General features: G+C 37.7%; 1 protein-coding gene across 3 annotated transcripts; it reads left to right on the forward strand.

Moving 5' to 3' along the window:
* Positions 1 to 1,363: 1,363 nt before the first annotated feature.
* slc26a1 (solute carrier family 26 member 1) lies at positions 1,364 to 27,064 on the forward strand. Of its 3 annotated transcripts, XM_041970809.1 has the most exons (9): positions 1,364 to 1,708; positions 14,294 to 14,417; positions 20,187 to 20,667; positions 20,935 to 21,138; positions 23,672 to 23,918; positions 24,039 to 24,270; positions 24,630 to 24,813; positions 25,013 to 25,300; positions 25,425 to 27,064. In XM_041970809.1, the coding sequence occupies exons 1-9, from the start codon at positions 1,660 to 1,662 to the stop codon at positions 25,974 to 25,976; spliced, it is 2,361 nt and encodes a 786-aa protein (XP_041826743.1). In that variant the 5' UTR covers positions 1,364 to 1,659; the 3' UTR covers positions 25,977 to 27,064. The 3 variants fall into 3 exon arrangements, with proteins under 3 accessions (XP_041826743.1, XP_041826746.1, XP_041826745.1); XM_041970812.1 differs by lacking the exon at positions 1,364 to 1,708 and having other exon boundaries at positions 14,349 to 14,440; XM_041970811.1 differs by lacking the exons at positions 1,364 to 1,708; positions 14,294 to 14,417 and adding an exon at positions 16,906 to 17,045.

Below are 27,064 nucleotides of genomic sequence, written 5' to 3' on the forward strand. Positions count from 1 at the left end.
TGGTAAAGCAAATTTGTTCGGCACAACACAGCAACCCCACCATTATTCTGTTTGCTACCATGCAGGACAGGACAAGTTAAAAAAAAACAAAAAAAACAAACAAACAAAAAAAAAAAAAAACTTCCAGCCAATCAGAGATTTTAAATAAGATGCGTCATCTTTCACTGCTTTGACTGAGCTTCTGACATGCTGAACTACTTTTGTGAGAATGGTAATCTTAACATGACAGTTACATGTCATGTGACAGTCTGTTACCATATGAACTCTGTTGACTGATGTAAACAATACAAAACTAATATATTGTTTAATATTGATTATGATTAAAATTGATGATTAGAGCCTGCCCCACCCAGACCAGTGATCTGTTCTGTTAGATTTAGCCTCAGACTCAATTAAAAAAAAAAAAAAGGTGCTCAGACATTGCACAGATTTTTTAATTAGTTTTGTTTATGTTTTATTAATTAATTAAGTAATTAAGTCATTTTTATCAGTGTACAAGATTAAGCCCTTGAATCAGATCCTCATTGTCTTGTCTCAGACTCTGTTAATCCTTGAGAACTGCTAGAGGTTTCATTATGATATTATGTGGTTACCCTTGTGCTGTCCTTGCCCGTCTGCACAGTGGCTGGTGTCAGCATTTGTGGTGTTCATTGCATGTGCTGCCCTTCAGCATTCCAAGGGGCACACCTGAGACAGCAGATAGTTGCACAGCTTCTGCAAATGTAAGGGAGGCGCCCCTGTTTGCTCTGAACTGAGATCAGAGCTCTGCCCTGTGTGCTCTGGGTCATCCTGACTCAAGTGCAGTGTAAAACGGAACCATGTGTCAAAGTGACCCCAGCACAGTGTGATGGTATAATATAGCATTTTTTGTAATAATTATTGTAATGATTTATTTATGTAATAATTATAGTATTCATATAATTATTTATTGTATTTACACACACACACACACACACACACATATATGAATAATATAAAATATATATATATAAACCTTGGGTGACCCATGGCAATGGAGGGGCTTAGTAATGAGTGTGACTACGGTATTTATAAAGACTACAATAGTTGTAATTTTTTGGGGTATGAAGAAAGGTTGGGATTAGACAGCTTTATACTTCCTCCCACTCCGTTTGAATAGGTACGTTTTGTTGTATTGATCTTTTATAATTCAAAAATGTCATTCAAAAGGTTAATCTCACTTTCATTTGTGTCTTTCTCTGTCAAAATCACGAATAAATCTCAGACTAGTAAATTTATTGGAAAGCACTTAATTTCAGCTGGAAAAATGTAAATTCATTAGTTTCTGTTCAGTCCATATATCAGTAAATGTAAAGACTGTAGTGTTGGATTTCAAATGTAACACTGAGACAAACGGTACAAACAGACGTACAATGGCAGGTCTTGAGTCTCCATGGTAATCCTCATCCACAGCCAGCAGTCCCTCCTCCTCCCTCCCTGCATCTCTTCTCTTCTCTCCCCTCCCCCTACTACAAGGCTCCAATCCACAGACAGGAACGAGACAGTGCTTCCTGCACCCATCATGCTTTGCAGTATGAAACAGGAAGAAGCCAAAAGCACTCACTGAGTAAGCAGTAGAGCAGACAGCCGCACAGAGAAAAACAGACTGATGGTGAATGAGGAGGCGCCGCTCATGGAGGCATGGCCAGTGTCGCCTCCAAAACTCACTCAAGCTGGTCCTTCTCTCTGGGTGAGTCCTCCTCTTTTAACACACATTGTTTTTCATACAGATGGTGGAGCATGATGCAGGCAGATGGATGCTGCCGGTGGATTTAAAGGGACAGTGCAGTAATCCGTTTGGATGGAACAGGATAAAAGGGGGTTTTGATTCCACAGGCAAAGATCTACAATAAAAAAAATGAAATGGCAGTTAGAAGGAAAGCATACACATCTTTTCATAGCCCAGTTTTGTCTGCTTCATCGAAAGCAGGAAGTGACATGACAATCTCAAAGCTGATGTGTCTTTGATGTGGTGTAAAGGAAATTGTCATCTTATCTGTGGCTGAGTGCATTAGAAGTGAAAAAGTAAACCACAGCCACTTTCTACACTAATAATGGTAGTCTATGAGTTCACCCACACACATACATGTACAGAAAGCCACAGTCTGACATCCTGACAGTGAATCTCATTATCTATTCTCTTTATTATGTGTGTGTTTTTTTTCTACAATTAGATTTGTGAGCTTTGATTTCAGAAAATGTTGTTTGTTCAGTATCAATCCTCAGATGATAAACCTCCTCTAGTAAAAAACAAATAAAATAAAATAAAAAAAACTGCTGCTTTTAAGTTAGTGAGCCCTTTAGCATAAATATATCATAAAACATCTTCATGTTTTCAAACAAGATTATATATTGATAATCAGAACCTGACAAAATAAATGATCCATAAAATAATATGTGTTAAAAAAAACATGAAAATACATTAAATCATATTTTTTAGAAATACATTGCAAACACTGCTTTACATTCCTTGGATCTTTTTGATTCACAATGAACCCCTAAGTTCAAGTGAACCTTAACTAAAAGTGTATTTTTTTTCTTTTATTAAAGCAATACTACATACGTTTTTGAACTTAAAATTCTGTACTCATTTTGATGGCATTCATTATTCAAATTCACGAAGTCACTGCCCTGCAGCATCCAAGGCTTAGAAACTGTACATCAGAACTTGTTTTGTCGAACCCTGGGCATCACGCGACAGCTGCGTTTTGCTTTACAGTACAATGTCCCATGTGTGGCTGCAGAGTTGCTTAAGCTAATGCTGAGACATGCCCTTTCACTTAGTCACTAGCTACATTTACATGGACACATATTTGATCTATCCAATTAAAAATAATCTGATCAGAGAATTTAGCTGACATGTTTACATGGTCACTAGAGAAAGTGATCCAATCAGTTGTATTTACATGATAGACAGATTTAGAACAGTCGTAACACTTTTGACATGCACAATGCCTTCTAGTTCGGGTTTTCTTTTTTTTCATTATTTTATGTTTATTATTATGAATAATCCTTAACGCTTACAGTTTCTAACAAAATTGTTGTATCCACGACTCGTTCTGTTTAGCTGCTGAAATTTTTTTTTTTTTTTTTTTTCAATTTTCCCCGAAACTTATGTCACGTAACTCTTCAAGCATGCACAGATCCCCAAAAGGTTTAAACCACCCCTATCAATCGAACTGAAAATTCTTTCCTATCGAGGCTAATTAGCTCAGCTGACATGTTAACATGGCGCATTTTTTATACATGTAAATGCAGCTAGTGTAAAAACTCAGATGAAAATGATCATGTGTCACACTTGGCACCAACAATAATGCTCTCAATGTGGAGACAGTGTAAGACATTTGTTGAGGCTTCTTTTATACCCAGTCCTGGCACCCTCACCTGTCATCTTTTAATTTGCTGATTGTAAAGACTTCCACAATGCCATTACTTATATATTTCTTATAATCATTTACATCTTTTTTTGCTTTTCTTCCAACTTTTACTTTAGATCTACTTATATCTTAAAAAAAAGCAAACATAAACAACAAAAAACAAAACAAGAAAACAATGAAGTAAGTCAGTAAAACTCAGTTTCTTTGTACTTGAATCGTGTTTGTTGACCCAGCATAACAAATTTCAGATTTGAACTTTTGTTGCATTTTTATAAAACTTTCCAGCTTTTCTGGTAATGAGGTTTGTACATTAATATATTAATTAAGCTAAACCATTTAATGACTTACAAAACAATTAATATTAAATGCATCTGTTTCTTTCTTTGGATAAGACAAGACACTAACAAATATTACCATTAAATTCCTCCGATAGATGGTGGTAAGATAATTATTATGCTTATTGCAAGTTTTCTTAATTATTTTGGTGTAATATGATAGTGAAGTATTCATTACCTAAATATGTGCTAAATTGCTTGATTTTTTTAGAACAAAATGGATGAAGACAGATTCAAAATTCTGGTTTAAGACAGTTCCTTCGCTCACATTCAAAGTAACAATAGTAGATGATATTTTTAGTCTGAAAACCAGAGAGGTCTTAAAATGTCTGCCTCGGCACTTCCGGACAAAAGCCTGAAACTAACAAACAAGGAGATCACCGGAGGAGGAGTCATGTGACCAAACTCCAAGATGGCAGCACAGTGGGGACCCTGTTAACACCATTTGAAAGACACAGCACTGATATGTCAAAAGTCTCAGCTGTAACAGTGTGAAATATTCTACACACACTTTACACTGTGTGTACTGACATTTGCATATAGATCTGCAGCGTGCCATGTTCAGAAGTATTCTGACAACACCACTATTGTAGCTTGTGTGAAGGGTGGGGATGAGGACGAGTACAGGAAACTCATGATGACCGATGATTATTGACTTTGGCAGGAAACCCTCTCATCTATCTGTTACCGTCAACAGGGAGGACATTGAGGTGGTCAGTACCTACAAGTATCTGGGTGTACACCTCGATCACAAACTGGAGTGGTCAGCACAGGCACATGCCCTGTATAAGAATGGACAGAGCAGGCTGTTTTACCTGAGGAGACTCAGGGCACTTGATGTGAGAAGTAACATGTTGTACATTTTTTATCAGTCTATTGTGGCGAGGGCTGTTTTCTTTGGGTTTGTCTGTTGGGGTGGCAGAATGAACACAAGTGACGGTAACCGGCTGGACAAACTGATTAAGAAATATGTGTCAGTGATGGGGAGGAAAGTGGACTCTGTGAGAGCCATGTTGGAGAAGAGGATGAAGGCTCTAATGCAGGGCATCCTGAGCAACTCCAAACATCCACTGCATGATACAGTGGCAGATCAGTGGAGTTACCATAGCAACAGGCTCCTCTTGCTGTGCTGTAGAACCGAATGGTTCATCCCTTCAGCTATTAGGCTGTTCAACAGATGTGTTTGAACTCAACTGAATTTTATCTGTGCACTTTATTACTATTGTTAGTAACTTTCTTCCTACTTTATTTATATGGTGATTGTTTGCGTGATTGTGTTTGCTGCCAGACTGGAATTACTGGAATTTCTCCTTTGGGGGATTAATAAATCTATATCGCAGGCACTAAAACAACTCCACTGAGCCCATTGAACTACACAGATGCTAACATGGCCAGCATAGCCGGATTGCCAACTGAGCTGAAATCTTTTTGGTTGGACTTTTGGAGTAAAGTTGGATTGCATCAATATATGACAAATGTATGACAGCACTGAAGAATAAAGTAACGAATGTAAAACAAGACAAATTGACCCATGCAGCTCACATCAACAAAGCAGAAAAAACACTCAAAACAAGGGAAACAGCCCTGAATTCAGCAATGAAACAAATAGCTCTTTAGTAGACTTCAACTACCCAATCTCTGATGGTACTATATGGCCACCCAACTGACATCAGCTGCTTATTAGTTTTGTTGAGCCCCACCCCCAGCCTGGGTGAAGATGGAAAAAAAATCTGTTCCAGATCTATCTTTCAACAACAATCTATACTCGTCAGATGTTTAAACATTTAAAAAAAATCACAAAAATCCTTTTTTGAAAAAGACAATAATAGTTTGGCATGCTGCACACAGACGTGGGTGATCAGCCAGCACGCTCACAGTCAACTCCTGTTTGGGGTATTGAAAATTTTACTCCTGGTAAAACAGATGAAGGATTTAGATCGTGGAAAGTTAAAGGCATTCAGAAAGTTAAAGATCTGTATGTAGAAAGTGTGTTGCTTACTTTTGATCAACTATGTAAAAAATATCAAATACGCCCCCAAAACATTTCTTCAAGTATTAACAGTTAAATCCAGTAATTACACGTCATCCAGATCGGCACAGATTGCCACTGTTTCACCATTAACAAAAATAGAGGAGGTCTGCCTGAAATTCAAAAGGGAAGGGAACACTCAGCAATGGACAAGTTGGTTGCATGGAGAAGTCATATCCAAGAAGACATAGATTAAATAGATGGAAATCAGGCATGTTTAAAGGCACAGTAACAAACAATAAACACAACTGCTGCATAAGTTGCTGATGAGAACATATATAACCCCTGTCAAACTCCGTCACATGTCCAGTTATATCCTAGATATCTGCACTAATGTTTAAATGAAAAAGGAACTCTCCTTTACTGTCAGTGGGAATGTCCAAAGATCCAGAGATTCTAGGAAGATGTTATCAAGTGTTTATCAGAGCTGTTTAATGTAAAAATCTCTGTAAATGTTAAACTCTGGGTACCTGGAATTTACCCAGCGGGATTCACACAAACACAGAAACAGAATAAATTACTGGAATTTGGACTTCTTCGAGCCAGGAGAGCTATTACAATGTGTTGGAAGAGTATGGTTGATCCTTCTTTGGGACTCTGGAGTTTGCAGATTGTATTGGTCTGGAAAGATGAACATACATTGCCAAAGGGCATGTGTGTTGGAAACAGACAGACTTGAATGGAAACAGAATGGAAAACAGGACAGAATGAAAACAAAAGACTTTATAAATCTATATGAGCATTTTAGAATCTGGAAACAGAGCACCTCCATGAATATATTGTGTTTTTACCTTTTATGGCTATTTCTATGTTTCCATTTTGAAATATGGAACTTTGCTGTTGTATACTTAAGTGTACTATAAACAAGTTTAATGTGTGTTTGTGAATGTCTGGGTGACTGTAGACATTTGTAAAGCTGACATGTTTTTGTTTATATAAAAATAAAATTGAATAAATTAAAAAGACATACGAAAGCTGTCAAAGGAACTGAGGTCCAAAAGGGAGAGGTTAAATTCCCTGATGTATGTGACCCACCAGCAGTCGATGTATTAAAAGTAGCTCTCCAGGATACCATGCATTGGGATCCTGCTACCTTGCCTCCAACAGGTGTTATGTCAAGAAAAGCATGTCTGCTGAGAATTGCATGCCCACATGCATGCATGTGTAGTAATTTCTGAGGCGTGCCACATCTAGAATCAGTGCAGTTTTTATTGTTTTTTAAATGGCAATACATTATCTGAGATCTGTACCTGGAAGATACCAGCTGAGATGAAGGGAATCATAGTGGGCGTAAAAAGATGGTGAGGGACAAAGTTAAAATAATCCTTAAATTGAGAAAGGAGGATGAACATATTACACTAAGCCCAATTGTCTTGTCGAGGGAAGTGAAAAAGAAACTTGGAGAGATGGAAATGACTAAGGTTCTTAGAAATGTAAGTTTGTTGATAGTGTACAAAATGGAGGAATAGAAAAATAAAGCTTTACTTGTCAAGGGCATTTGCAGGAAAACAGTGGATCAAAGAAGGGTTTTAGGTGAAACTAAAGTAACTCGGGGAGTTATTACTGGAATTCCATTGGATGAGGACTTGAAAAAACTCAGACGAAGCATCCATGGAGTTGAGGTATGTAAGAGAAAGTAGGGCTGGGGGCAATTAATCCAAATATTGATAGTATTAATACCAAGACAAGAATCGTTATTGTTTGATCCCAGTGTGATTAAATTAAAATTTTCGCAGAGGACTTTAGGGACAAAAAGCCAAAGAATGTGAATGAGAGCCAACTAATAGATTTTGCTTTTTTTTTTAGCTAATTTGCGCTGATTTTGTTTTTTTCTCAGACAATTGTTTGATAAAAGACCATAACAGTTATTTTATTATTTTGTTACATTGGTAATGTGATTTTATATTGTTTACAAACAAAAAAAGCTAAATTTCTTACTTCTGCCATTTAGTTTGTTCATAAAAATGTTTTTTTTTTGACAAAAAGTTTTACCTTGTGTTTTATTATGATCATTATCATGATCAATATCTAAAGGCAAAATCATTAAATGATTGGGAAATTTGAAATAAAAAGTATTGGTATTGTATGAGTATCGTATTGTTATTGGTGATACTTGCCCTGGATTTAATTGGTATTTGATTGGTACCTAAATTTGCAGTATCTCCCAGCTCTAAGCACTGGGATATAATTACTATGAATGCAAGCGTACACGTCAATGTTCCGCTACACTTCTGTATACACTTACTGCAAACAGTGGAAGCACAGAGCCACAAAAACACTCAATACTGGAGGTCACTGCTAGGGGAGAACACAGCACTTGGACTTGGAAATTGTGAAAAGGTCAATCTACCGGTCACATTGTATTTCCAGAGCATCAAGCCCCAAAACTCTTCCAGTCTCAACTGTTCAGGTACAAGTGTTTGTGCAAAGGGAAAGAAAAATTTTTCATATGCTGATAGTTGTGGACATGGTCAGAGATACGGTCTTCAAAATGATCCACCTTTGTGTTTACATCTGACCTGTCGTGTTCATGCTCTTGTTCTCATGAGCGCCCCTAGCGTTCCAGTCAATATTTCAACTCGCACATGCAACACGTTACCTCACAGCAATGTGAGCAAATGAACATTAGGAACGCAGGGCATCCCTGATACTCGGACACGCAACTAACAGTAAGCATATCCCAACCCTAAGAGAAAGGGTTGATAGCTTGTCAGTTCCTTTTTTTCAGCATCTGTGCTACCTGACAAGTCAAGATTGGATGCATGAGTTTTCCACTGATACACTTTGTTTCTCCTCCCCAAAAATTGTCATGAGTATTTGTTGAAATGTTCAAAATGTGGAGATGACCACAAAACAACAGACTGTGGACAACAGACGTATAGGAAAAGTGTTACTGTGGACGGCAACACAGGGTGACATTTGGTGGGTGTGAGGTCAGGAAGTGAGCTGTGGAAGTTCATCAGGTGAAAACAATGAATAACTTGAACTATGACCAACAGAAAGGGACTGAGATAAACCAAAGTGTGAGACCAGAAGCAAGACAAGCTGAAAATAGATATACTGCAGTAGCGATTGACAAACTGATTCTGTTCGTTGCATACATAATAAATTGCGCTGACCAGGTTAAGCATAAAACTAAGAAAATTAAGATCATTGTGGAAGGAGCTGAGAAGTTTCTGGGGGTGAAAAATGTGTTGTGGGAGCTGGTAAAACAAAAACAAGGAGGCCCAGGAGATAAGGCCATATGATTTTACTGCAGTGGAATGCCAGAAGCCTTATCTCAAATGGTCAAGAACTCAAAGAATTCATTAAAAAACTTAATAAGAAGCCTGATATCTGTATTCAAGAAACATGGCTAAAACCAACATTAGACTTTGATATCAGGGCGTATGACAGTGTCCGTAGAGATAGGGAGCAAGGTAATGGAGCAGAACGTATCATCTTTCTTTTTTTTTTTTTTTTTGTTTTTTTTTTTGAGGCAGGGAATACATTGTAGACTTTTGGGAAAAGGAAGAGAGCTAGAGTATATAGTAATTGAGGTATTGACAGGGGATGGGAAATTCAAGGTGGTTAAGAGATTATCATTTGAAGTGTTGAGAGAAGTGATGTCATGGCTGGATGAGAAGGTGATATGATGTGGTGACTTCATTGCCCATAGTAAAATGGATTAGTTATGGAAGAAATAATGGAAATGAAAACTCTAGTGTGCCTTAATGACAATGATGGGGTGAGAACAGGCACAGAGACACCAGTTGACCTTACACTGGTGTCAGACTCATTGGCAGGGGTATGTATATGGAAGGTGGTAAAAAGAACACCTATAGAAAGGAATCATTATCCCATAATGACAAAAGTTGGGCTGAGAGGAGATGCAGATGACATGGATGGGATCCCTAAATGGTCCATCAGGTGGGCTGACTGGGGAAATTCAGGATACATTTGAGACCAAGAAATAAAGAAGGTTGAATTGAATGAAGAGATTGAAATGTCTTTTTCTAATTTTATTCGAGAAGCAGCAAAACAGTCTTTTCCTTTTTTTCTTTTCTTTTTATTGAAAACACAAAAAATACAACTTAAAACAAACAAAACATAGGGGAGCCTACCATTCCCACCATGTGTTGACATGGACGAGTGTAAGAGTCTCATGAACCAAAATTCTTCAAGTGAAATCTGTCCTAACACGTTTCAAATATTCTGTCCAATTTGTCCATGTTCTACTAAATCTGTCCAATTTCAGTATGAGTGAGAAGGAAAGTCTCTCTATGACAAAGATTCTGTGGATTATGTTGAGCCAGTCCTCCACTGTTGGTCTTTTAGTTGTAAGCCATCTCCTAATGACAGCTTCCTGTCACTAGGAGATTCTTCACTTACAAGAATGGATAGTAGCTTCCTCTCTTTACTGTTCCACATCTCCAACTCTACATTTCACAGGACAATGCTTCAAATGTATAAGGAATTGTAATTAAGAATAAATTCTGAATATGCACATGTACATGTAAGGGAGAATCTGAGCACTGAGCACTGGGAGCTCCACACCTCCAACATAACACTTGATTTGATAAAATTTTTTCCAACTATCTTCTGTGATCCTTATTTCTGCTTCTCTTTCTTATCTCTCTCTCACATACAGTAGCTTGTATTGTCCTCCCTGCCTAGCAGGATGCTCCTGTATAACCTGGATATTATGTTTCCACGTGTAACTGGTTTGATCAATGATTTAAATGTTTCTAAGAAGTCCCAAGTTCTCAAAATTCTGTTTGATATTATGTTGAAAGTAATCCCTGACCTGTAAGTATCTGAAGAGCTCCTCAGCTCCTAAATCAAATTTCTGTTTCAATGCTTCAAAACTTGAGAATGATCCTTGATCAACAAATGAATTATAACTATTTAAACTTTTTAGATCCAGTCTTTAAACTTTGTCTTTAAGCATGCTTATTTGGGATCAATTCTGAATCGTAGGCACACCAGCATAGGATTTTAGTTGGCATCTCTAATCCAAAATACTAGTGGTTTCATTCCATGCTAAAAGCATGATATTGGATATGGGCTCTTCTGAGATGTTCAGATTTTTCTATAATCCCAGATTAACTAACAAGGCTGAAATTTCTATCCTCTTTACTACCATTTTTGCAATATCCTTCCATCCTGCATAATTATGTGGAAAACATACACATACCAACAGCCTCAATTGAGCTGCAAGATTATATCCCTACAGGTAAGGAACACCCTGTCCTCCACTTTTGTTGCTCACCCTGGCTCTTTTATAACTCCATATATATCTTTAATTAGTCCCACTCCTCAAATTGTTTTCGAGGAATGATAATAGACAGACATAGAAAAAAATAAAGCAGTCTGGGTAAGATATTGATTCTGATGGAATTTATCCTGGAATGTAGATCTAAATAGGGAAAAGTGCTCCATAATTTGCTTCAAACATCTTTGCAGGGTCATGGTGTAGTATTACCCCTAGGTATTTGATACTATCGGCATGTCACTTTCATTTGTAAGATTCTCTAACTTCAATCAGGAGGTTATTCAGTGGCAACTACAAATGGTGTCTCAAACCTGACAGATGGCTGTCAGGTTGGTTGTGAAGTGGGTGGCCCTCTCTTGAGGGCTCAAAACAGTCTAAGAGCAAGAGAGGTAAGACCAAAAAGAAGTTAGTACCATGGGAGGACAAAGGAATGTGACTGCAATTAAATCCAGAAATAATGCTAATGTCTGGAGAACAATAAAGACCCCAAGAAGGAATAGTAGAAAAAAACATGGGAAACAGAAATTTATAAAGGTTTGGAGGATGGTTAAAATGATGAATAGAAATAAAAGAGAATATGGTTACCTGTGGTGCTGGCTCAAACTTTTGTAAAGCTACATAGTTCAAATAGTCTTAATGATAAGGGCAAACAAGATAGACAAGCAACCTTATTAGGACATGGTGATGTACTTTAACAAGGAGAAGATTGTAATGACGTTATAAATGTACCTTTTGTAAAAGCAGAACTAATTCAAGCACTGAGGAAAATTAAGTTGTCAGCACTAGGAAATAATCAGATTTGCTACCCAATGATAAGTAATCTGTGTGAGTCAGCCAAAGACATTTTAATAGAAGTCTATGGGAATGTGGCAGAATGCCAAAAAGTTGCAAGGAAGCTATAGTAGTACCAATACATACATTGGGAAAAGACTATACAGTCCAAGGAGTTATAGATCAACTGCCTTAACATTCCATATTTGCAAATTTATGGATAAAATGATAAATGAAAGGTTGATTTATTATACTAAAAGCAGGGAATACTTGGCTAATTATCACATTGAGGGGAAGAAATACCAGTATGGCATCTATAGCATGATGTTAAAAACAAGCTCAGGACAACAGGGAAAGTGTAGTGCCTGTACTTTTGGACATAGAAAAATCTTATGATGTGGAGGGAGGGACTACTGATAAGACTTAAGAAAATGGGAATTGGTGGGAGCCTCTGTCACTGGGTGAAGGACTTTCTGATGGAACAAGATATACGGGTGAGAGTTGGAAAGGACTATTAAGAGAAATATGTTATTGAGAACGGAACACCTCAGGGGAGTATTTTAAGTCCTTTTATATTTTCTGTAATGATAAATTGTGTTTTTATGAAAATAGAGAGTAGTATGCATTTTTCACTTTTTGCAGATTACCGGGCAATTTAGAAACAGGGGAGAAATTTATCATTAAAAAAACTGTAAGATGCCATTTACAAGGTGGAAGAATGGTCTTAGAGGTGGAGGTTTAAACTTTCTGTGGAAAAAACTAAAACAGTCTAAGAAGTAGGAAAGGTCCTGAAGTGAAATTGAGATTCTATACCAAGAGACTGATAGAGTGAAGGAATTTAAGTATCTGGGAGTGTGGTCTGATGAAAAACTTTCTGGGCTGTACATATTCAGAAGATTGCAGGAAAATGTAAAAGAGTGCTGAAATCTAGTGAGATGTTTAGTTGAGAAAGAATGGGGAGCAGACAGACAAGCTTTGAAAACAATTTATCCTGGCTTCATAAGATCTACAGTTGACTACAGATATATATTGTATGGATCGGCTTCAGACACTATTCTCAAAAAACTAGATAATATGTCAATCAAGCAGTGTGGCCGATCACAAGCGCAGTCAAAACAACCCCAGTTTAAGCTTTGTAAGTCAAAGTTAAGGACATGCCATTAGATCTTAGAAGAGGTAATTTACAGGGACACATTCAAGATCACCCCGCACAAGCCACATTGCAACCCTGCAGGGAAGTAGAGAAGAAGAAAGAAAAGAGCTTTGGATGAATAGTCCTTCAAAGAGCCGCTGAAACCCAACTCGACTATGTAAAAATCAACTCAACGTGCTGTTGTCTGCAGTGGATCCTTCCCAGTGCAGTGGACAAGTTCACCAAACTGGAAAAGAAAGAAAGGGAGAAGGGATTTATTTGTAATGCAGTTTTGCAGAAATACATTGACTGTTTTCACGGTTATGTCAAAACCTATACAGATGCAGCCAGGAATCCATCAGGTAGTACAGGAGCTGCAGTGATAGCCCTAGAATTCAGAATACAAGTAGGGAAAGGATTAAATGACGGCTTGTCAGTGCTTATCAGGCAGAAATGTTAGCACTGCTGAAAGCAACACAATGGCTGGAGGACACAAAACCGGTAAGATCAGTTATTTGTTCAGACTCAAGTTCATCATTGGCCAGTATTCAGAACAGTCAGAAAATTCAAAGGATGGGGGTAACAGTGATATTTCTTTGGGTACCAGCTATTATAGGGTTCAGAGAAAATGAATGAGCAGATAAGAGGGTGAAGCAATGTGCAAAGCAACTAAACACTGCTATGATGGTAAAGTAAAATGGAAGCACATATTGTTATGAAGAGCAGAATAAAGGAACAATGGCAAAAGCATTGGGAGAAGGAGAAGAAAGGATGATCATTGTACAGGGTGCAAAGAGCAATGGGAGAAGAGATGAGGGCAGTAGGAAACAGGAACAGGGTAGATATATTGTAATTATCCAGGTTGGGACTTACTGGACTTAATAGCATTCTTTATTTAATATGCAACCATGACATAGGTGAATGCATATTTTGTAATGAGGATGAGACCATAGAACATGTCCTGATAAAGTGTAAAAAATACAATGTGAGACAGAAAGGAGGAAGATGGAAAAAAGATTTAGAGCAATGAAAGTACAGAATAGTGCAGAAGTCAATTATAAAATCTAATTTTGTTTTTTTAACAACAACCATTTTGATCCTCAGAATATGGAGGAAAAGGGTATTTTTTTTGTGTGTTTTTTTTTAAAAACATAGTGACATAACACATGCATCATTATCTTTACAGATCAACTGGTATGAAGCACAAGTGCAATATGTCACAGGACTGCTGTACATCAACTAACCAGCAGTTCTCAGTACTCCTGTTACACAGGGCTTTGAATAATGAAACCTTTTGGGCAAAGCAAATAGCCAAAAAGACTAGACACATTCATGTTAGCTTCAGCACACCATCACTAACCGTCTCTCCTCTTACAGCCACCCCTGTGGAGACCTCCGCTTTACCCTCTGATGCTGCAGTCCCTTCAACCCAGAGGCTCTCGGCAGCTGGAGCTGGCCCTTCCATGCTCATCGTGGGAGACATTGTCCAAGATGTAAACAGGTGCTGCACATCTTGCCACTCAGGTGCAGTGGTCACAGACATTAGCAACTCCGCCCACCAGCTCTTTCATCACCACCCTACAGCTTCAGTTCCATGCATTAACAACATCACCACGTTCTCCAATAGACCACACCTTGTAAACCTGATGGCTTACACCCCAGTGAAACAGGTTCTCAGCTTCTTGCCATGAAACTGAACTCACCCTCCAATCCTGCAAAGCTTTCTCTGATTAAAGGTCCAGAACACATCTACCCCAGTCAAGCCCTCCCCTCTTACACATCATATACCAGTGCACCAGCAGACATTACAAACATCCCCATTCATATCCACATACTTCTACAGTCACATGTCTCCATCCCATACACACAGCTCCCATTACAAAACCCACATCAACAATATCACAACTGAACTTATCTGCATCACTCAACATGGCTCTTTTAATTGTCTGATCACTGTTAAGCAAATCTTTTGTTATTAAAATAATAAAAGATTTTTATCCCATTTTAATCTTTTATTTTTAGCATAGGAGGTAAAAAAAAAAAAGTGGTGGAACAGCTTCAGTTGTTCAAAAGTCAATACCAGAACAAATAATCTCATTAACTAATTATTCTACATTATAGAATTATCCGTTTACACAGTTTATAGACAACCAAAAAGTTTTTATCATCCATACACATTAAATACAAGATTTTAATAACTGGTGATTTTAACCTACACATCGTTAACAGCAGTGATCCCCATGCCAGCAAGTTTTTAAACCTTTCAAAAAAGGATTTTAAACAACATGTAACACAGCCTACTCACAATAGAGGACCCAACGGGGATTTGGTCATAACTTACGGCCTGTCCACAGATGTGTCCTCTGTTGTTGACCTGGCTGTGTCGGACCACTGCTGTGTATTTTATAACAGGAGGACTTTGCAGACCACTTCAAAAGTAAAACTAACTGAAGAGTAACTTAGACCCTGCTGTTAATTACCAACCTGTATCCAACTAACTTTTTTAAGTAAAAAACATGCTTAGTGTGTGTGTGTGTCTGTGTGTGTGTGTGTGTGTGTGTGTGTGAGAGAGAGAGAGAGAGAGAGAGAGAGAGAGAGAGAGAGAGAGAACGTATGATTGAGTCTGTATGTTTCCTAAATAACACGAGTGTTTTGCATGTACTTTTACTTTTTAAAAATTGTTTTCATCGTGGAGAGTCCTTTGTGCTAGCTGTTGTATGAAAAGTGCTTTATAAATAAAAATTTTATTTGATTTAATACTTTACAATGCAACTTTTCTATCCTGAATGTTTCTGCCTTAGCTTTGGTTTTGTTTCCCTGTACCTGCCACTAGGTGGAAGTGACATAACATTATATTACATAACAATTTTAAGTTAAGCCACTGTATTATTCAAGCTACTTTTCTTTCTTCTAATGATGGTTTGGGCTGTCAGTATGCACAACTCTGTGGAAACAAGCAAGCAATGTTGCACTTGTGTTTCAGTACGTTTTTAACCAGAAAGTAATTGTGTCTGACCTGAAAAAACAGCTCCCTCGGTTTCAAGTCAAGGGAGCCCCTTTTTCCCAAAAACGTCTAAACCCAGTAACATTATTAATTCAGTACTGCACTTTGTGAAAGGGTTGTTTAAGCAAAGGTTGTGTCCAATATTCTATTAATAACACAAAGACTCAGACAATTCTGGAAAAGCACGTTTGTCCTTTTTACAGCAGTTCCTGGATTATTTGGCTTCATACTTGCAAATTTTAGACTTCTGAACTAGTCTGGTTTTTTCGATTGTTTTTCTCTAATCCAGTGAACACCATATTTTTGCCTGTATGTTTTTGTCACTGTTGTGCCATTCTTGGATGGTATTTCAGGATTTTTTATAAGCTTCAGACTGACCCCTATAGCTGCTTTGTCTGACAATAATTACAGAATATCTCATCTTTTTTTTTTTTTTTTTTTAAGAGGCACAGATTATACCTTTTAATGACAAACAATTGAAGATGTAAAGGATTATTACATCAGCATAATCACAGTTTATATGTTAGCTTTCTTCCAACATTGTATATACAAATCATAATTTCCTCTCATGATAAGCAAACAAATCTCAGAAAAAAGCTTTGATTCTTTACTGCACAGTTCACACAAATCCCAGCAGCACCTCGCTGCTTGTTGCAGCTCAGGTATAGCTTATCTTCTGTTTGCCGTGTAAACTAATCTGTGTTTAAACAGTTTGACATGTTGACACATTGGTCTGTTCCCATTTTCTCTTTGAAATCGCTGCTGCAGGACCAAACATCCATCAGGGGAGGTAAACACTTTGATCAAGTAAAAAACTGACTTGATTTAAACTCTTGCCCACACACACATACACACACATAAAAATGTAAGACCCAACCCACTCCTAGTGTCAGGCCAATAGGGAGCGGTGTGAGGGTGAGGAAAGGGCTGTTCCTATACTATATATTCAGCAGGAATCACACTGACATCTACTGCTCATATGACATCTGAGCAGAAACTGAGATAATCAAAGAGCTGAAACACAGAGAAATATAATATGAGAAGAGACTGATGCAGTCAACACATCTCTGACTTAAATACAACACATCAAAACTTTTGTTTGTCCATGAAGCAGTAGATCTACAGGTGAGTACGTCATCACACTGCTGACTGGAGCAGTTCTTACCTAAATTTAGGAAGATTTTCTTTTGCACGTGAGACTGATGCTTTACTGTAGTCTTAAAAAGAGTATCAGCTGCAAAAGACATGACCTGAAGGAACAACTTGTCTTTAGATCCTTTCCTTTCATTGTTAAGCTTTGAAACAATCAGTTGTCATGATTACATCATGAAATGTTTTCATTGGTTTGACTTGCATTTAAATAATCATGAGGGTGGCCAACACCTTTATTATTATGTCATGTTACATGTACCTCACTATTTGAAATGATTACAAAGATCCTCATGCTTTTGTCTAATGCAACGATGACGTCAAGCTTCCTGCAAATTTGAACATGCCTGAAATAAGTTTAATTACTTTTCAGTTAATCTTTTTTTGCAGAATGTAAACACCACAGTCAGGGTCAAATTCAAGGCCACAAATCAAGATGATTTCTCCCAGACCAAAGCAAAAATACTTTCTGTTGCTGTTTTACAGACAACAACGTGCATAACATGATTTAAAGTATTTTAGAAAAATAGAAACTGTACATTGCTTTAATAGTTCAGGATGAGTCAACTTTTTGTCACCATGTTATTTTTAACTTGGAGGTCATCATCCCAACATTGTAGACTTTTTATTTAACTAAATAGAAATCATCTTATGACTACATATATAGGCGGGTACCCTCATCTGAGGCCATTTCTGAGCAACAGTCGGAGTGCTTTTGTGTCATGGATAAAAGGAAAAGTAGAGTGATTAGAAACGGCTCACAGCAACAGCTTCAATCAGTTGCTTTCAGGACTGTTCAGGGCTGACACTTAAATAAATTGCATTTGTTTGGCTCCTGAAGGCTCTCTCTGTGACTCCTGTCATGCCCAATAGTTTTTATCTGTCAGTGAGAGTGAAATACTTCCCAAAGAGTAAGGTAATTTTTGTTTTCACCCCATTAAAATAGGCCATTATTTCTCTCTTGTCCTCAGTCATTTAAAAGGTTGAGGTGAGATTTATCGAACCCATCTGAGCACAGAATGGCTCTGTTTTTTTTGGAAAGTGAAAATTTATTCAGTTCAAAGTCCAAGTATCCTCAAGACAGGGAGTGAAAAAGATCAGCAGTAGAATAAAAGAAAAACCGAGAAATCTGTTCAACAATCAAAAAACTGTAAAACCCAGTCTTATCTAATGCTAATTGTAGGTAAACTGAGAAACCACTTGTGCTTTTTCCATGAGTTCATGAGTCAGTGCGGTCAAGGGAAGTCTTAATCACAACACATACCAGCGTTGTGATGGCAGAGGCAGATAATGCATTTATTTGAGTGTTTTATGGTTTCTGACGCATGTAATCTTCACTCCAACACTGCTGCTACTGAAAACATTTAACCTTGTTATAAAAAACCTACAACAAACTAGACATCATGGGCTTTATTCATGACTGTAAAACATGTGTTGATTACTTGATCAATGAATGTGTAAGAAGCAATGTCATTCCAGCTTTTTAAGGCCCATTAACCTCCCTTCATGGTATGTTTTTTTTATGGAAGCTATAAGAACCTTGATTAGCCCAACATAATTAAAAAAGCAATAATATACATGCACATTAAAGATTTAAAAGTTTACTTAGAGGAAAAATAATTTACCAACACAGAGACTTTGAGACTTTGTGCATCCTCGACCACAGTCAAGTTATATTTTGCAAATTTAACTAAAACAATTCATTTCCATGTGCAGCTCCAAATGTGTAAAGCATATAAGAAATGTGTTTTTATGGGCTATTTGTCAAATCAGAATGTTTCTGATTTTCCTAAAGTGAAATCTTTTAAGAAGAGACACAATAAACTCTTGTTCCAAATCCAGCTGCAGTCCATTTTTAGATGTGTTGATCAATTTGATAATGATAGGATTTAGTCAAAGAACTTTAAGTAAGTAAAAACTTTAACCTGCTATTGGTGCCAAGATCACCAACTTTTATGTTTTTACGGTTTTTCTTTTGGGTGTCATGGTTACCTGCACAAAATTTCGTAGCAGTCCATCCAACACTTGACCTCACAGTGACAGTAGATACAGAAAAGATCAGCCAAGCCATTAGATCTTTGCAAATTTGAATGGTTATTGGCTCTGTACAGTTATTTCACTTAGAAAAACTACAAACATTTCTTCCCCCAAACATGCCTAAAACACTGTTGCAGATTGTATTCTTTTCCTTTTTGTAGTTTTCTCCAAAAGCGCAATCAGGCAGACTTCATGGGCATTTTTGAATTGTCCATTTATAGAAAATGTCTTAGTTTTCCTATAGTTTCTGCATATTTTTATAATAGCTTTACCAAACCCCATCCAACAAATCATACCACAGTATGTGATCACAGATGTTTTACTAAAGATAAAAACAAGAGGTTGTGCCTGATATAGAACAACTATAGTAAAGGTGAAAAGACTGAAGCCTTTTATCTTTAAATCATATCTAACTCTCATTGATATAAGTGTATCAGTGGTTATCAGTGTTGAAATTAAATGTTATTAAATTACATACCTTCAAAGAAGAGGCTGGACAAAATATTCCATGTAAAAAAATATCATAAATGTACATTGGATATGATTTTATTGAATTTTTCTCCCATGAGTAGCAAAGTAAGAAGGTACAGCTTCATGTCAACAGCATGTTCCCGACTAACTGGTGCTCTAGGAAAAGGAGTTAATTAACTCTTTTCCAACTTCAAGTTCATAGAATAAAGATTATGTTGTTTATTTGTTATCCTGAGTGAATATTCAAACGGAGAGTTGATTCATAAGTTTAATGGTTGATGTCCAGAAAGAATCTATGTAAATAAAATTACACTATAACCGAACTGCAGTTACAGCTAACGCTCTTTGCTCCTTGTAAGATGTAAGCATCCATAAAAGAACAAAAAGATTAACTGGAGTCATTCCAGTTAGGTCATCATTGTTCTTTTAGAGTTTGTTACAGTGCTGTGGAGCAGTGTGTTCAGTCGGGGACTTCGTGTTCTTACATGAGACCACAAATGCAGAAAGAGAGAGAAAAAAACTTGAGTTTTAACACTCATCAAACCTCAGAGATAAAGTTCACACATGCATTGTGACAATAATCTGCTTGATCTCGTATGTCCCTTCCAGGAGCACAGCTGACCAATTCATCATCTACAACGCCCTCTTCCTCTCATCATACTGCCTCCTCTTCCCTGAAAACATGGAGGAAGCCTCTAAGGTCACAGACACCCCACTTGCACTCCCACCCCTCTTGGAGCGGCGGGTTCGCCAGCGACAGCCAACAATTGTAACCCTAAAATCCAAGTTGAAGCAGAGTGTGACATGCTCTGTGCCAAGACTCCGATCCACCCTGTCAGGATTCTTCCCTGTGGTGCGCTGGCTGCCAAAATACAGGCTCAGAGAGTACGTCTGGGGTGATGTCATGTCTGGGATGATTGTAGGCATCATCTTGGTACCACAGGCCATTGCATACTGCTTACTAGCAGGAGTTGATCCAATCTATGGCTTGTACACCTCATTCTACGCCAACATAATCTACTTCCTAATGGGAACGTCTAGACATGTGTCTGTTGGGATCTTCAGCCTCATGAGCCTCATGGTTGGACAGGTATCAAGCTGTTATCATACTTACTTCTTGTTTTGTTTACTTTAAAAATAAGTCTGGGAAAAGATGAATCAAATGCATCATCTATAATTGCTGAGAGAACATCAAGTAAACTTCTCAGTTTGTTTTGGGAAGCTTTTAGTAATCCCAAAAAAGCTGTTTTCTTCCTTTTTATCTTTTTTTTTTAATTAAATAAGACTGCATAATGAAATATAATTAAGGGGTATGTTGCTGACATTGTGTAAATTGTTCTTGTGTACTTGTGTGCAGGTGGTGGAAAGGGAGGTGTTTCTAGCTGGTTTTGACCTTAGTGAGGACTCCACACCATCCCCTGATATCTTTAATACAACACTAGGCACCAACCTCACTCATGGTACCATTCATACAGTGGAACTGATGGGTATGCAATGCAAGAAGGAGTGTTATGCCATCAGTGTCGCTTCCGCTGTTACGTTCCTGGCTGGGGTCTATCAGGTAAACGAACACTTGTATTCTGACTAATTCTTAAAAGTTTGCAAATTAAGTAGCCACAATATCCAAACATACAGAAAGTGTTTGTATACAGTTAAATAAAGAAACAATGAGGAATAATGCATTTTACAATTAAGACAATGACATAAAAATGGCCACTACTTAGTTATGTACTTGTTGCTTATCTTTTTTTCTTAATCCCAGTACAGCCTTGTTAAACTTATTTATGGTTCCTGTTAATTTTTCAGCCTACAAAAACTCATCTCCGTTCTCATCTCAGATATTTAGAAGCTGTCTCTAAGAAAATAATTCCCTCCTGCTTTGAAGTTTTTAATATGCAAGATAGTGAACATTAACAGAGCATACAACAGCTATCTGCCATGTAAAGATATATTGGATAGCTTTGCTCTCTGTTTTAATTCTAACCTGAGCCTTTTTGTACTGTGTTGGGGCAATTTAGATGTTTTTACATGAGGCAAACATCTAGATTTTCCTCAGCAGCTGAAAGGTTTTCCACAAATATAGGGTTAAGATCAAAGCAAATCTTAAAACTGGCCTTTACAACACCACTGTCACTTCATATGCAGTATTTTTAAAGATATATATAGCCAACTACTCTTGAATTACAGATTAAATTGTATCTGCGTATTTACATTTTTTATGTGAAAACTATAATTATAGTTGCCACTTATTAAATTTTAAATCATATAAATTTAGCACAAAAACTAAGAAAATTACTCTTGGTTGACTATTTCTTTGAAACAATGCTTATTGGCAATGAATCTTATAATGTTGGAAAGCCTGTTAATGTCCATTTTAAATGGTGCCATATTTATTGCCAACTACTCTACCAAAGCCAGACAGCTTATTTTCTGTCACTGACTCTTGTTTGGTGTTATTTATTGGATTGAATAATAATCTGAAGAAATAAGGCATGTTGGCAATTTAACAGTTCATTCATTTAACAGAAGACCCATACACACGCCACAACAGCCTGGCACTTCCATGCTCAGGGTACAAACCACAGGGGAGCTGGGGGAGCTATGGCTCCCCTTAATGAAACATGAGCTCCCCTAGAAACAGGATTTATGAAATGTTGGGGGAGCTATATAATACTGACAATAAAATGTATGCTGATTGCTCACAAATTCACTGTAGCCTAAAGTATGACTATGGATGCTATAATTATTGTGACCACTGAAGCGTGGCGGCGCTCCAAGTTAAACTTCCTGTAGATCTACTTTAAATACAAAATAAAAGAAGTAAATGCGTAAAAGGTAAGGTAAGACCTGCTTTAACTATTTACAATATGGGACACTATCATTGCTCATTATATTGTGTATGGCAAGCATCGCTGTGTACGTGTGAGATATGTGGGGAATATTAACTATGTAAGTTGATCTTCGCAAAAAGAGTGGTAAAAATTTTTTTTTGCAAGGGACATTTGCACCTGTTATGTATTATTGTTGCATAAGAGTTGTTAACCATTATGTATTGGTACACTTATGTTCTGTGGGGCAAGCTGTAATATCAGCTGGCATCATGTTCTTACTTGCCGAAAAAAGATAGGAAATGCAAAAAAGCGGCTCCCCCTAAGCCCACGGTATGGTTCACACTCTGTCCATGCTGATCACCAACTTGGCCACACTGCTACGGGATGACATCCTGTTCTTCAACCAGCATTGTCACAAGTCAGCCATTGTTGTTGTGTTGGTCATTCTGACACCGACAGCATGCATAAACTGATCCTAAAAGAGTTTAACAGGGTTGAGGTCAAGACTGCAGGCAGGCCATTCAATCCTCTCAACTCTCAAATTCTGGAGGTAGTCTCTGATGAACCCCACTCTGAGTCCCAGACTGTGGAGATCTGAAATTTGCCACTGGTTGCAAAATCCCATCTCAAAATATCTCAGCATTTCCAGTGAGGGAGATGCTGCCCCACTCCATCACACTGCCTCCACCAAAAGCTGTAACCCAATTAGTGGTTGCAAAAGTGTTCTTTGCCAGTCATTGCCAGAATAAGGTGTTTGGCATTAGCAGAAAAGATTTAGCAAGTTTTTCATGGGCGAAACCCACATACTCAACTCTGCTGCTCATCCCATGAATGCATTTTTCTTTACAAATGTGATATAATTTAAAAGGGAAATAAACAGACTTTCCAACAATACATTTATTGCAAAGAAGCATCAATACAACAAAGAAGTAATTCACAAAATACAAATTCCCTGACTTTTGTGCAAAGTTCAGTTATACAATTGTCCTCAAGAAATGGTCCAATATTTCTGATTTAGGAGCAAATGCCTGCAAATCCACTAATTCTCCCATTGATTTGTCAGCCTTAAGTGCACTTCGGTTTCCATCACTTCTATTTTGACATTTTATTGATGTTACTTGTGAGGAAGCCTTTTCACAAACCTGCTAAAGCAGGATTAATACTTGTAGCCACTCAAGATAAGAGAAAATGTCTAGTCTTTGTGTCCAAGTTGCTTTTTTTTTATCCCCTTCAATTTTTTGTTTCTTTCCACCCCTCCCACAGATCATGATGGCAGTGTTTCGGCTAGGATTTGTGTCTGTGTACCTTTCAGCTCCCATGCTCGATGGCTTTGCTACAGGAGCCTCTTTCACCATTCTGACCGTGCAGGCTAAATACCTGCTGGGTCTAAAGATTCCTCGCCACCAGGGCTTCGGCACAGTGGTTGTAACCTGGATCAACATCTTTGCCAACATTCAAAAGACCAACTTCTGTGACGTCATCACCAGTGCCATCTGTATCTTAGTATTAGGTCTATCATTTACTTTCTCAAATGTATTCACTTCAGTTTTCAAATTTACTAAATTAACCATGTTGCAATTTTTTTATCTTTTTTTTTTAAATTTGGAATAATACTTGTTTTTAATTGCAGTGACAGGGAAAGAGCTCCAGGAGCGCTTCAAGGATCGTCTAAAGATCCCTCTACCCACAGAGCTGATTGTGGTGGCAGGAGCTACACTGGCCAGCCACTTTGGAGACCTCAACACCAATTATGGTTCCAGTATTTCTGGTCACATCCCCACAGGTTTCATTCCTCCTCAGGTGCCTGGCTTCAGTTTGATGTCCCGGGTGGCACTGGATGCCTTTCCTTTGTCAGTCATTAGGTAATTTACAACCAGTATATTAGGATCATGTTTCTGTTTTATCGTGGTTGTTATAAATACATTTAGTAACTGGATTACCCTGTGGCTTAGATAAAGCACACAATCATTAATAGATTTTTACTGTAATTTCTTTCAACTGGGGAACTATCCATCCCTGTGGTTATGAGTTTATTTACAGCCTCTTATTCTTTAGATTGGTGCATTTAACTACTGTATGTAAGACAACCGTTGAGTATAATTATTGGATTATTTGGATTTGGATTTGGAAGTCACCCTATTGTGGCCAAACTCAAACATAAAATGTAGTTGAAATGACTGTGATGTAAAAGATGACTTTATATCATCCAAATGTCTTGTAGTTTTGCCTTCACTGTGTCGCTGTCTGAGATGTTTGCCAAGAAAAATGGCTACACCGTTCGTCCAAACCAGGAGATGCTGGCCATCGGGCTTTGTAACGTCATCCCTTCCTTCTTCCACTGCTTCACCACCAGTGCAGCAATGGCAAAAACCATGGTGAAGGATTCAACAGGGTGCCATACTCAGGTGAACTGCAGTTGACTGAAAATAATCATACCCATTGATGAGAGATCATACCATTCGTAGACCTTTGTTTGTTCAGAAGTTATTATTTACTTCTCAAGTTTGAGTGATATGATGAATTAGCCAGTGAAAGCAAATACTAAGGCCCAGAAACAAGGCTGATGTTTAAGCAAAACTCTCCATTTTCATCCTCCTCTCCCAGATTTCAAGTCTGATTACCGCCCTGGTAGTCCTTCTTGTCCTCCTCTTTTTTGCTCCTTTCTTCCACGCTCTCCAGAAATGTGTCCTTGCTTGCATCATCATTGTAAGCCTTAGGGGGGCACTGAGGAAGTTTAGGGATGTCCCGGCAAAGTGGCGTGATAGTCGGAATGATGCCATTGTTTGGGTGGTTGCCATGTCAGCCACAGCTCTGATCAGTGTGGAGCTGGGCCTGCTTATCGGCATTGTCTTTTCCATGGGATGCATCATCTTCAAGACTCAAAAACCAAAGGTGAATGAGTGACCTGATGTTGAAAAGGCTTTTTGAAACTTATCAATCCAGTCCCTTAGAAAGTTCAGCTTTATTAATATATCAGAATTTCAGTGTCTTACTAATTTAATATGTTTTATTTTAGGTCTCTCTCCTGGGCCAGGTCAGTGACACTGATCTTTATGAAGACTTGGAGGAGTACAAGAACCTCACGCCACCTAATCGGGCTCAGATCTTCCGCTTCCATGCTCCTCTGTACTATGCCAATAAGGAATCTTTCCTCAAATCCCTCTACAAAGCTGTCGGTGTGGAACCTTTCTTGGAGCTAACTAGGAGAAGAAAGGCAGAGAAGAAGGCCAAAGAAATGTCCGTAAAACAGGCCAAGGCAAGTGGGGGGCTGGTCCAAAGACACCTGGAGTTCCACACAATAGTTTTGGACTGCTCAGTCATCTCTTTCATTGACTCCACTGGCTTGGGCACTTTGAAAGGTCTAGTCAAGGAATATAAAGAGATTGGTGTGAGTGTAGTCCTTGCTAGCTGTAACACCTCCGTCATCGATACCCTGCAGAAGGGACAGTTCTTTGGGAAGGATGACAAAGACATGAGCAGCCTTCTATTTCATACAGTTCATGCTGCTGTCCTCCATGCAAACAGAGTAACTGCAGAAGAGATCAAGTCTGAAGAGTCCATCGTGTAGATCACCCTGATAAGGACAATAAATAAGAAGATGTAGTGGGGGGATTTATTCTGTTTCCTCTTCTATCTGTTTAATTAAGCAGCTTTGTGATGATGCCTTTCAGACAACTTGTCCAAAAAGAACACATAGGTACCAAGATTTTCAAATTGTAGACTATCGTCTTGATGAATGCCGAAACAAATTTTTTTTTTAAAGATTTGTTCCTTTGAATACCCTTACAAATGTCCCCAAAAAGCATTATTTGAAGCCATTTGTAATACCTAAAGAGCTGCACTCTAGCTGAAACTCAGTTAAGTTGGCCAGATATTCATCATCAAATATGGATAACAAATGGCTATAGATTTTACAACTTTGATCAAAGTTTTCATATATAATGTAGCAGATTCTGGTGGGAAAAGGGCCCAGAAAGAAGAAAGGACACATAAAAAGTCATGCTTTGTAATTTTATTGATCAATAAATGTCACAGGATGTTAAACAGATGACCAGAGGATCAGCTCTCCCTGAAAGAGAATATTTTGTCTAAATTAACTAAATTAGTTAATATATCTTTAACTGGCATTTCAGATGTGTTTTAAAATGCTGAAAAAGGTGTTTTGTATACTTATAAAAGGGAGCTTTTCTTTCCCTTTGATGCGACTCATGAAGTTCTAAGATCAATAAAGATCAGTTTAGAAAATCAGATGATTTGTCCCTAAATTTACATTGCAGTCTATGGATGCGATCTGGTGAAGATTTGCAGACTAGATATAGGAAAAGACAGACATCTTCCTTTGCTATTAATCCACTTTTATGTTAATGTGTTTGTTTCTTATATATAATAATGTCTAAACAATAGGTCATTTTAAATATAGATGTAGGAAGAACAGTCAGCTGAAATTATCAAGATTTACACAATTTTTAATAAATTTAGTTGATTTGTTTATTTAGAGCATTTCATCCTTTTATTAAACGTTATAGTTTTGTTTTATAATCACTTATTTTGTTGTTAATTTTATTTCATCCTGTTTGAATAAAAGATCAATGTTTGTACATGTGTATCACTGTGAATGGTTTCAACAACATATAACGTAAAGATGTATTCACAAAA

The sequence above is a fragment of the Melanotaenia boesemani genome, chromosome 19, assembly GCF_017639745.1.
Source record: "Melanotaenia boesemani isolate fMelBoe1 chromosome 19, fMelBoe1.pri, whole genome shotgun sequence".
NCBI classification, from domain to species: Eukaryota; Metazoa; Chordata; class Actinopteri; order Atheriniformes; family Melanotaeniidae; genus Melanotaenia; species Melanotaenia boesemani.

What these genes read in the sequence shown, in the direction of transcription:
- slc26a1 (XM_041970809.1), top strand. Translation starts at nt 1,660, where the DNA reads ATGGCCAGTGTCGCCTCCAAAACTCACTCAAGCTGGTCCTTCTCTCTG. An exon ending in AAGCTGGTCCTTCTCTCTGG is followed by an intron (nt 1,709 to 14,293) that starts GTGAGTCCTCCT and finishes CTCCTCTTACAG; the next exon opens with CCACCCCTGTGGAGACCTCC. An exon ending in TCAAGACTCAAAAACCAAAG is followed by an intron (nt 25,301 to 25,424) that starts GTGAATGAGTGA and finishes GTTTTATTTTAG; the next exon opens with GTCTCTCTCCTGGGCCAGGT.